Consider the following 12,229-nt stretch of genomic DNA (forward strand, 5'->3'; position numbering starts at 1 on the left):
ATTTAATAAACCCAGTCATCTGAGCAAAAACACAATGTAGATTGTATTAAACAGAAACATTTGTTTTCATAAAGACAGCTGCTGCCTCTGAGAGAGGAACTGAGAGGAGGAAAGGAAGTGCTGAGTCTGTTCCTGGGATTTTGGGGGGGGGGACAAACAACCTCACCAGCTTTAAACAGCTGAAATACTCGATGGCAAAAGTAAATACAAGAGAATAATTGGGTGTATTCCACTGCTGCTGAGATATCGACTCTAAAACCCAGCTCTTGAGTCAGTGTGTGTCTGTTTGTTCTCAGAGTAATTATTAACCCGGAGGGAGCTGCTACTTTATTGAAGTGTGGCGTGCGATGAATTGTTACACAGTGGTTAAATAAAATGTGAAGCAACAGACTTTCCTGCGTGGTGTTGCAGTGCTCACGCCTGCTGAGAGCATTATTTTGAAAGGACGTCCTCCCTGGTGGCTGCTGTGAGTCTGTTCTCCCAGTTCACAGTCAGTTGATCCAGATTGTGACAGCAGCAGGACATGACTGAGAGAAACTGCCGACACAGCAGGATGGGTAAGAGAAATACTCTTGTTAAGTTTTTCCACATTTTCCAATGAGACTGAACTGTATAGAACTGTATAATCTGTGACGCATGTGACGGTCCGTTCAAACATGTCTTGAATATTGTGCCTTAATGTTCAGTGGCAGATTCAATTCTGTGTTCTGTATTTGATTCTGTGGTTTGCCAGAAGCAGGTCAATCTGTTCATTTAAAAAGTAACATGATAAGAGGCCTGTTAAACAACTGTCACTCGATGCTGTAGGATTTGGGACTTCTTTGTGAGTTGTGTGAATCAATGTGTTTCTCACTGTTGTTTTCATTCCTGCAAAGCTATTTGTCGTTTCCTTCATCTAATAATAGTATTCGTCCTCCCTTTATTTAGCTGAAGGAGAGTTTGGAATTGTGTCAGGAGTTGTGATGCTGTGATCGTGAGTGATGCTAAACTTGCTGAGAGAAGAGAAGCCATAAAGACAACATAATGTGGCAAAACAAAGGTCAAGGTTATTACTGTTGACTCGTATTCTCTGCCTGTTCATTTTCATGACTGCTCTCAGGTGAAAAATGTTCTCATGTGTCCCGCGAGTGCTAAAGTTCAGTGACGTTTTTCGCGCTGTGTAATTCCAAATTCAATCCTTGCATAATGTTCAATAAAGGAGAGATCTTGTGAAATGATTAATTTTGTGCATTATAGCTTATGGCGGCCACAAAAAGTTGAGAAGATTTATCAAGAATATTGGGTTTTAATCCTAGAAATCTTAGCAAGCAGGCAGCACTGTAGGGTGGTGCCGTGAGCTACATCCATACCGATGCAACCTGGGCCTTTGTTCTCCTCTTATGTTTGTGGGTCTTCTTAGACACATAGGGAGGTTGACTCAATGGTCGGTAGGTTTGTCTGTGTGTCTGTGATGGACAATCCCAATGTTGCTTCTCCTCATAAGTGTAGAAAAAAAAAACAATTGCTCCACAACTACGGGACTCATTCGGTCTGCTACCGTCTGGAAAATGGCCTTTGTGTTAAATATATCACGTTTTTATGGAGCTGTATTTGAGCTATCATAAGCCAACAATAAAATCAGCATCTGTGAAATGACAAAACAAATACAGATAGCGTGTGTGTGTGTGTGTTCTTTGAACAGTGAGGAGTTTCTCCAGAGATTCTGCCAGTCTGAAAAGAACTGTATCGACATGCGAGGAGAACATCCCATCAGGTAATAACCAAGGACAGTGGAAGAAACATAGTTTGTTATTGCACGTTTGTTAATCACATCCAGAATGTCCTGAGAAGAAACGTCAAAATCATTCAAAGCAAGCTCAAAGTGTAGTTGGAAGAGTCGGCGCAGGTCCGACAGGTCATGAGAGTAACCTGTAAAGCATCAGTGACCTCAGCTGTCATGTGCTTCAATCACCCTCTGGTGTTATTCATTTACTGTATCAGCACATCACCAGGCAGGTTGTGGTCTCTGCTGCCTCACTGCTGTTTGCTACCAGTATCTATCTATCTCTTTATCGTAACCAACAAGCATTAACTATGAAGATTTTCTACCGTGGCACCAACATTTTACTTAAATACATGTGTCAAAACCAACTGAGTTACACATTTTTTTATATCAAAGTATGAGGTCATTGATTTGGAACAATCTTTTTTTTTGTCATTTCTTTTTTATTTCCACACGGAAACTTTGGATTTTTAGATGTTTATTACATCCGTTTTCATGGGAGTGTCAGCAGAATCATCACACTTGGCAAACATTAACCAGAAACCAGCGAGTAATAGTCAGATGAAGAGTTGCTGACCAGATAATAATGGCAGTGCCAAAATAGTTCCACTCAGCTGTGCTTACATAGTTACAGTTATTGTTGTTACATAAGGAATATGTAGTATCAGGGCTGGACGTGGTGTATGGGTGCCCTATGCAAGACTAGCAATTTTGTAAACGAAAACTTGTGCCAATGAATTGAGGGGCAAAAATAATTTATCATTTATTAGCAATGTATGGACCATCATTTGAATAAGCCTTCATGGTTGTTGTTCTCAGCGCTGCCGCTGTTGCTGGACATGGTCACCGGTCCAGATCGACTTCCTGCAGGCGACCAAATGCAGGAAATGTTGAGGGGGAAACTGCGAGCTTTGGAGGCTGACAGCACAGAGGTCGACGCTCTGTTCATGGTAAATACGCTCACACGTGAGCAAGCACTCATGAGTGAGTGTTTCTGGGTTCAGTTTTGAATAATTTCTACTCCACCATTATCACCTAATTTAACATTCAATTTAAGTTGTGCAAAATCTGCTTCATATTTGTGATGATGCTGGCGAAACTGAAAATAAAATATTTGAGACAAAGTTGCTAAAGGTTAATGTAAATATAACAGATATAAATGATCAGTGTTGAGTTTGTCAGTCTTTTCCTCAAATGTGGAACACGTCCTCAGCTCAGTGGATGATCCCCCTCCACGCTCCCCCACCCCCACCCCCACCAACACCCCCCTGCTAGCCATAAAAAATGCCTAATAGTTAATAATAGTTCTAACTCAATATTTTTCTCTTTGATTCTGACAGGAAATGTCTGCTCATCTGGTCTCTGTGGACAGCGAGGACAAAATCATCTTTGTCACCTTCAAAGCCTTGGAGGAAATTTGCAAGTTCACCACCTACAACAGACACAGTAGGTTCAGATGGGACTCGCACACTATTTTGCCTCTTGGAAAGACACAAACCACTGCACACTCTGTATGCTTTTAGCATGATGAAACTTGCTTGGTTTATCGGGTTAATAATTCAACAGGTGTATACATTCACAGCTCAAGGTGATAATATTGATAAATATAATACAATAATGAAATAAAAAAATATAATATGATGATATAAATATAATGATAATAATTCAAAAGTGACTATGATTGTATTCTACAGTGCAAAATACAGTAATTTAAATTGACTTTATGACCACATTTTGGGTATTTCGATCTCCTCTAATGCATTATAATTACACTTGTATTACACCTTGTCTGACTAACATGCCCAGTGATGGCATGACAGTGAGTCTTAAAGCCACAAACATTGTCAAAAGTGTAGATTATATATTTTACATATACGTTAACGATTGCTCATGTGACAGGTGGAGACTGTCTGCTCAGTTTAACCTTTTCTCCTCAGGATTTTTGGGTCATTGCTTGGAGAACCTGCTGTTCGACCAAGAGTTTTGGCTCATCGCAACGGAAAAAGATATCAGCATTGAGGTTTCTTTTGATGAAAGCAGGATGAACCTTCTCTATAAAGGCATCCTCATGCAGGAGGGTAGGTGATGCTGCAACCTTGCCTCTCAAGTACTTTGACTTTTCTACTTTTCTTCTGCAACATGTTAGGCGAGATCTCTCCGATAACCATAAATTACCTGATCATATCACCATCTGGGACATATCTTAATAGAACGGAATTCCGGTCTTAGTTTCATCCAGTTTCTTTTGAATTCTGAATTCATCCTTTGCCAAATTCCGAACACAGAGTTGAGCCAACGGGAACACTTTAAACACATCATCATTTTTATCAGACACAACATGGATGCCATTAAACATTGTTCCCTTCAGATGAGAAGATTTTTTTTTTCGACTCTAAGATTGTTGTTTCTTTGAGGATGATTGTTATGCATTCTCTATCCTATAGATCAACCTTTTGTCCAGTTCCGCTCATTTCAGCCACATTTCAAAACTTTTTTTAAGTCCTTATTCCCACCAAGAACTTCTTGTCCAATTTGAGTTTTCAAGACAGGAAGCTGAAACCGAGAAAAGCAGCCAACAGGACATGGACTTTCAGCATTTAGATCATGTTATGACACATGGATCCGTTTTTGCTGGTTAAAGCACGACCCTAAAGTGAGGTCTTTCATGCCGTGTTCTCACTGCCTCTGTCACTTTTCTTTGTTTAGGCTCATTGTTCGCTTGCTGCACATCTAACCAGATGTTTGACAGCTCCACGTCTGGTGGAGACTTGTACCTGGAGCAGGGAGAGATCGCCCAGTTTGAGCCTCCCTTCCTCGGCTCGGGGTGGACCGTACTTTGCCTGGCAGACGGCGCTCGAGGGACTTCTCCAAAACCTTCCTTAGAACCAGTCACACCCTTCCATCAGTGAGTAGCATCACCATCCAAGATAACTCAAGCAAGTTTGAAAGTCAGTTTCCCCTCGTGGTGACATCACTCACTCTGCAGATCATTCCTTAAATCTTGCCCAGAAAGCATTCTGGTTGGTGACGGAAAGTCCTCCAGCCGATTTCCTCTTCAGTTCGGTGAGCAATGTGTGGATCTGTTAAAAGTTATGCATGAGATGATTTAAAAAAGTTTCCCTTGTTATCCACCTGAGCACCAGTACAAACCAAACCAAACTGGCGCTATTACCTCACGTATGTAAACATTCACAACACACTTCTCTGACAGTAGCACACTTCTCTCAAACTTACCTTCATAGTCATTTAATGTGGTCCAATCATTTACTTTTATTCTCCTCCAGTACTGACCTCCAGTAATTTAGATTCTCCCTTGTTCACGTCACATAGAGTCAGTGGAAAAAACCCTCTCAGTCTTGTGCTGTGACATACTGCTTCATAAACGCTGCTACAGACTGACTTCCTTTCCCTTCAGTTCTCTGTTTGATCACATGGAATGTATTTCTGTCTAAAGCCTTTAAAATGTCTATTCAATGGCGCCATCTAGCCAGAGGAACCTGTGTGGCAGCCGTGAGCTACGATCCTGAAGGTCCAGATGAACTTCGCGTCTCAGCTGGTGATCAAGTGAACATTGTTGGATTCCTGGCGTCGTGCTTTTACTGGTTCATGGGTGAAAATGAGGCCACAGGAGAAGTGGGTCTGCTCAAGACGGACCTGGTCAACGCCAGTGACACTGTTTATGAGTATGTGACTGTTCCGATTATATGGCCGGATACTGACGTTGAAAATATAAAAATAAAAGGCACTCACACTTTCAGGGCAGATGATATTCTTCTGGATGGAGAGGATGGGATGTTTTCTACCCTAGAAACAGATTATGTCATCGGGGAAACTATTGCCTTACTGAAGAGCAGATCGCAAAATGACACATGGAAAAAATACAAACTTGGTGAGACTTGACACAAGATAATAACTTTTCATGGTCTAATTGAACCACTGTATATTTATAATTTGCATTCTAGATTTCCTCACTTCCAAAGGCTCAAGGTTAAGTAAGTCCATCGTCTTACATGATTCAGCACAGTAGCCAATACCGCAACAAAATACCGCCTCCTAAATGTATTCATTTCTTCCAGACATCAGCAGCGAGAATCTCCAGTCTGATCTGAAGAGGAATATCCAGATGATTCTGGAGGATTCAGCTCAAGACTCTGCCCTGACCAGCATGACATCCCAGCACAAGACTCCGAACAGAGCAGAAAGTCAAAACTCTCTGCGCTTCACCGTTGACTCGGTTGAGGAAGGAAACGGCATCACTGAGGGCTGCATGCAGCTCCTCTCATTCCTGAGTGGACGAGAGTTCAAACCTGAATTTGGGGCCTTGTACCGACTGAGCTCCGATCTTGTCGCCTCGTCCTCATTCAGCGGACATTCTGATCAAGATGAGCTGATCGGATTCCTGGCTGCTGCTCGAGAGACTGCAAGAAAGAAGCGGCTGCTGTGGTCTCAAACCCGTTTGTGTTTCTTGTTGGCTCGGCTCTGCGCCGGGAGGACCAAGTTTAGCCAAGCCAGAGTTTACTTTGAGGAGGCGCTTAGTTTGCCACACGAGGGCTTCTTGGACTTCCGGCTGTTAGCCAGCATCTACTCCAACCTGAGTGTGATATATCTGCTGCAGAAGAACACTGAGCGTTTCTTTTATGTGTCTGAGAGACTCGCTGCTCTGCTGATGGCGTTTCCATTCTGTCTGGAATGTATGGAGGATAACCTAGCTCTTAGATTCATGCTCAAGAAAGCCATCCTGTCTGAGAACAAACCAGCAGAAGCTCGGGGCTGTTATCTTCTGGCAAAGCACCACTGGAGCCACTCTGAGGGGGCTCAGGTCATCACTTACCTCGAGAGACTTGTCCTGCTTAGTGCACCAGAAACATGGAGCTTCTCAGTCAGTCATGGATACCTGGCGCTGGGAAACCTCTACAGAAAACTTGGCCTCCCACACCTCAGTGTTAGCTCAGTGCGGAGAGCTTCTCTTGATGGTGAGCTGACACACAGCCTCAGTGGAATCCTTCTGGTGATGGAAGCAGCCAAAGATCTGCATGGTGTCACGGAGCAGGAGGCTTCTCTGCCCACTCACGCCGCTCCATTCCTGCACCAGTCTCTCCGCTTCACTAAACTCTCAGAAGGAGAAACTGACTCGCACCACCTGCTGAACTACCACCTCACTACTTGTTTGTGTCAGTTGCTAACTGACCACAGAATGGTGGGAAATGCCATCTACTACATGCACACGCTGCTAAACAGCAGCCCGCCTTTACAGCAGCTCCACATCTCCCTCAGAGACAGAAAGAACACGCTCATCTGGCTGGCGGGCCTCCACATTGACAACAAGCAGCCTGCAGACGCTCTGGAAATATTGGAATCCATCCTGGATGTCATGCCAGAGAACTGCACCACCCAGCAGGAAGGTCTGTTGCTTCCTTCTTTACAGTGATATGGATTCCTCTGTCTTCAAGGTGTTCTGAAGGTGTTCTGAATTGAAATCATTGGTGGGCTTGTTTGCCTACACACTTCCAATCGACACCAATGTCACTCTATTTCACCATATTTATGACAACTGCATCAAACATTTAATATGTGCATGAAGATTTTTTTTTCCTGAAAAATAATATAACTAAACAATCATTTTTGAAAATAATCATCTAAGAGAAGTGTTTTTCTAAACACTCACTTAACATAAGAGGCAAATGATCTGTAAGTGAAATGTCCCTCCTCTGTCACCTTTTTTAACACCCTGTTATGAATTAGATACTGTCTATTTATGATGTAATTCTTTATTATTTATTTTTTTTTTTTTTAATCAATGGCATCCGGTAAAAAAGGTAGTAGGAACTATAGGTTTCAAATTTGCATTATGGATTAAAATTGAAACAGTGGGTGCTAAGGTTAAGCTCAACAAGCACTCTTGGCCACTCGTGTGTTGATAAAATCTTCCTATAAGTTACACTTAATACAGATTCAAAATGACTGATTAATTTGCCATGAATCGTGAGTTAACTCATCTTCAGTGTGATTAATTGAGATTAATAATCTCTTCTATCAATCTATTCACAGCCCAATAAGAAATTAGAGTTTTAATTTGAAAAGAAAACATTTAGTATAGTATGAAGGCTATAATTTTGGCAATTAAATTACTGGTAATGAAATTTTGGTTTAGAAAATTGTTTCATGAATTAATACGTCAGGTGCAAATTCTAGCTGTAAGGTGAATTGAATTGTAAAAAAGTGTAGGGATTATATTTGTAATGACAATAAAACATGTTGACGTTTTGTCAATTTAAAAACAGCCCTGGATCCGCACCCTGATCAAGGTGTCCCCAACCTCAAGTGGTGCACGGAAAAAAGGCTCAGATTCACAGACATGAACTTTAGACAAGTAATAAGGTGACAGTGACAGTCATGTGACTGCATGAATTCCATGACTCAGCAATTTAATTTATATGGTGTTTTGCCTGGTCAGGTCTCGTCCTCAACATGTGTGGCGTGGCCTTTCGCTGCATGGGTGACCTCCGGAGGGCAGCAGAGAGCTACCAGGCTGCTATAGCCATCTGCCAGGAGTATGACGACCTGCCCAACTGGGCTGTGGCCCAGGCAAACCTCGGTATCATAACTGAAGTAGACGAGACACTGCCTCAAACGTGCATCAGCGTTACTGTCCTGTCCTTCCATCCAGGAATGCTGTGTGTGAAAGCTGGCGCTGAAGGACTCGCGCTCAGAAACCTGAGCGAGTCAGTGCAGCTCTTCTCTGAGCTGGACGCCGAGTATCACATGGAGAACTTCATCTTTGTGCTTCTGGAGCTGGGCAGGCTCTATGTGAAGCAGCAGCAGATTGAATTTGGGAAAGGATGTTACGAGTGGGCTTTGCTGCTCGCAATCAGTGCCAACCGTTCTGAATGTAAGCCCCGTGGAAGTCCACTTACAGCACAGACATAGTGAGGTGTGTGACCCTTCTCTATCTGCGTCAAGGCCAGCTCACAGCAACGAGACATCTGTGTCGCCTGTATGGATTTGAGAGACCGGACCAGGCCAAGTGTATCATCTACAGCCAGTATCTGGTCCAACTGCTCCATCGCACCAAGGACAGACGGCAGGAAGCGGAGGCTCTGGAAACTGTTAGCAAACTCTACCTAACGCTGGGCACAGAGAGGTGGGTCTCTCTGGAAATCGCCAAGATAATTCTGAGCACATGTACAGTGCGATGAAATGATTTTATTTATCACAAGTCCACTTCAAAAGTTGTCCTATTTAATCTGTCAATATTTAATCTGGCAAATTCCTAAAAATTGATGCCAGTAGAATGGAAATTCATGAAAGGCAGGCAGGCAGATTAGCAGCTGTCCTGCAAGAAGAAAACTAGACTCTCCTTTGTTGAGAGTCGTTGGAGAAGGTGTTTGGAAGCTCACCACTGTAGCCTTACGTATGTTGAAATTAGCCCAATGACCTGGGCTGTGTTGGAAAGTTTGACCACTTCACCCCTGGGTTATATGGCAGAGAGGCTGAGAGACCACAGCCACACTTGCTTAGAAAGTTCAAGTACATTCACTGCTTTAAGTTATGTCAGGGGTCCAGTGCAAGAATGAAGTTCATCCAGCGGTTTCTAACTCAAACACAGATGATATATCAGTCATTGATGTGCTTAAAAGTGCAATGTGGCTCTGAAAATGACTTCAAGAAGGCGGGGGAAAGAAGCCTTATCCTCTATATGGAGCTTGTGTCCTTCTTGGCTGGGCAGTCCAAACAATTATGAATGGAAAGCAGCTGCAACGGTCTGACTAACAAACTTCAAATGCTCATACTGTAACATTCACTCCAGCATTACTCTGACATGTCCTCTGTCTTGGCCTGTTCAGGGCGTACCGGGCGGCTCTTGACTACACAAAGACCAGCCTTGGTATTTTCATAGATCTGGGCTGTAAAGAGAAGGAAGCCTACAGCTGGTTGGAATCCGGAAAAATCTACCACCTGCTGGGTCAGACGGAACTGGTGGAGCTTTATGTGCAGGTCTGTAATGTGTCATTTTCACCCCAGCCATAGTCCGGCGTCGAGTTTGGTGTCGAGGAGTATCATTGTTTGTGTGTTCAGGCAGCCCAGGATGTTGCCCTCACCACAGGCGACACCAAATTCATTTTGAAGATATTAGAAGCAGCCGGTGACATTTTCTTCAACAGTGACATGGATCAAGACAAGGCTGTCACCTTCTACCGGGTACGAGCTGACTAAGATGTGACAGTGACCCCGGTTATTGTCCCCAAGTATTTAGTCTGAATCCAGCTTTGTTTCTGTGTGTGTGCCAGGACCGGGCGCTTCCCATCGCAGTGAAGAGTGGCTGCGTTCACACCAAGCTCCGGTTGTGTAACAAACTGACTGAAGCTTTGCTCAATCTCAACCTGGATGGAGAAGCTCTGGAGTTTGCTCAGACGTCCCTGGACATCAGCATCACTCTGGGTGAGACGTTGAGCATCTTTGTAATTGTCTACCTAAGTCAATTGATCTCAATTTTCTACTTTATCGAGGTCATTTTAACACTACTCAACAAGGAAGGCTGGGACTATAACTCCATGTGCTTTCCCGAAGGCGATCGACTGAATGAGCGCGTGGCCTACCATCGGCTGGGTTCTCTGTATCACAGACTGAAGCGGTGTGAACTGGCTGAGCATCACTACCTGAAGGCTCTCACGCTCTGTCCGTCCCCTCTGCAGTTTGACGAGGAGACGCTCTACTACGCCCGAGTGTACCAGACACTCGGGGACATTATCTTTTACGATCTGAAGGTGAGGCGGTTGCACAGAGCTCTGACACATCTGGGCACAGCGTCATCTGCAACTGTCTTCAACTCCCCCAGGACCCATTCGACGCAGCAGGCTACTACCACTTGGCGTTGGCAGCAGCGATGGACGTGGGAAACAAGAAGTCCCAGATGATTCTTTGCACCCGCCTGGCCACCATCTACCATAACTTCCTTGTTGACCGAGAACTCTCCTTGTACTTCTACCAAAAGGCGAGAGGATTTGCAGCTGAGCTGAACATGAAGAGGATTAATATCTCACCTGATCAGATACAGAGGACAGAGGACAACAACTGAACTCCAAAGAGACAAACTCATTTCTATGTATGGCTGTGTCAGGGTCAGGGGCGATGCTTACCCTTTAAAAATGATGTTACTTCAGTCTAAAATATGATGCTGGAATAGCAGCGGGGCAAAATAATGCCAGAGCTTATAGGTACAACAACAACTAGTTATACGTGATTACAAACATGTGAGTATGTCTATGCTAAGATGACAAGACCTGGAACATTTTGAAAATGCGACCAGAAGAGAAGAATTACCGTAAACGATTATTGATCCAGTACAAATATAGTCAAGTATATGTGTGATAATTTATCCTCATTATGAGCTTAAGTCTTCAGTCCAAGCCAACTTCTCAAATGTCTTGTCAACGCCTATTGTTTGTTGAAATAAGGTGTTCCTTACTTCCTCAGGTTGAATTCACATGTCCACACTCTTGTTGGGTGTGGTGGGCTTATGTGGTGATAAAACCTATGCACAGAAACAACACGGCTTGTTGACCTCCAGTTATGCGGACATCTGAATAAGCAACACTGTCATGTGGCCCATTGTTTTGCTTGCCCTGGGACTCGGCAGGAACTGCCATATGGATTGTTTGGAGAAATATGAGCACTTTCATCCTTTCATGATTTAGCTCATGAAATGTTCCCAATTATTTTTTGTATTTATAGTACTTTGCTCTCACTGTTCTCTGGAAAAGTCGGGCCATTTTTGGACTTATCATCCAGAATTGTCTTCACTAGAATGGTTACAGATAAAAAATAAAAACCCGCACTCTACAAAAGCTTGTTCCCAGTTGGATTGACTGTGGTAAACACAAATGAATACACTTGCTTTAATTTGCAGTCCAGTACTTTAAATGTTTTATGTTTATCAGGAGCTGCATTATTAACTGGCATATTTTCTCCCCCTCTTTCTCGCCATCAAGCAGCACAGTGGACAAGTCCCAGACAGAAAACTCACCAAATCTTTTTCATATTGAACTTAATATTATAATTTGGCATTTGAGCTGGTCGGACTTCATGTAATACTTGAAATACCTTTATCATCTATCAAAGCGTTCCTACTGTATATACACATGTTCACTCCTCTGGAATGCTAACTGTCATGGCCGTTCCAAAAAACTCAAACTAGCGCTTTCCCTCACTTGGAAACAAGACATTAAGATCATGACCTCCGCAACATGGGCAATTCTTGGTCACACTGGGATTAAGAGGCTACTGTTCAATCTCTGTGAAATGTAACTAGAATTAGTAGAATATTAAGTCGTACACTTGGAAGTGGTTTGATTTTGGTGGTGTTCTGTAGGTTTCCTTGGTTCACCAAAGCATTAAAATTCCTCCATTACAATTCAATGTAAGCTTTAAAACATAACATACAGCCATGACCCTGTGGGAACAAAATGT

General features: G+C 43.2%; 1 protein-coding gene across 2 annotated transcripts; it reads left to right on the forward strand.

Moving 5' to 3' along the window:
- Positions 1-360: 360 nt before the first annotated feature.
- On the forward strand, positions 361-11,723 carry LOC128756432 (SH3 domain and tetratricopeptide repeat-containing protein 1). Of its 2 annotated transcripts, XM_053860947.1 has the most exons (19): positions 361-557; positions 1,682-1,753; positions 2,582-2,712; positions 3,103-3,208; positions 3,700-3,840; positions 4,469-4,667; positions 4,749-4,825; positions 5,250-5,445; positions 5,521-5,651; positions 5,725-5,754; positions 5,839-7,164; positions 8,217-8,357; positions 8,430-8,651; positions 8,723-8,903; positions 9,607-9,757; positions 9,839-9,961; positions 10,051-10,201; positions 10,331-10,527; positions 10,599-11,723. In XM_053860947.1, exons 1-19 carry the CDS (start codon positions 524-526, stop codon positions 10,836-10,838), a joined length of 3,849 nt encoding a protein of 1,282 aa, XP_053716922.1. In that variant the 5' UTR covers positions 361-523; the 3' UTR covers positions 10,839-11,723. The 2 variants fall into 2 exon arrangements, 1 of the variants encoding a protein (XP_053716922.1); XR_008414230.1 differs by lacking the exons at positions 10,331-10,527; positions 10,599-11,723 and having other exon boundaries at positions 9,843-9,961; positions 10,051-10,199.
- The last annotated feature ends 506 nt before the right edge of the window (positions 11,724-12,229 follow it).

This window comes from Synchiropus splendidus, chromosome 3 (genome assembly GCF_027744825.2).
Source record: "Synchiropus splendidus isolate RoL2022-P1 chromosome 3, RoL_Sspl_1.0, whole genome shotgun sequence".
Classification (NCBI taxonomy): domain Eukaryota; kingdom Metazoa; phylum Chordata; class Actinopteri; order Syngnathiformes; family Callionymidae; genus Synchiropus; species Synchiropus splendidus.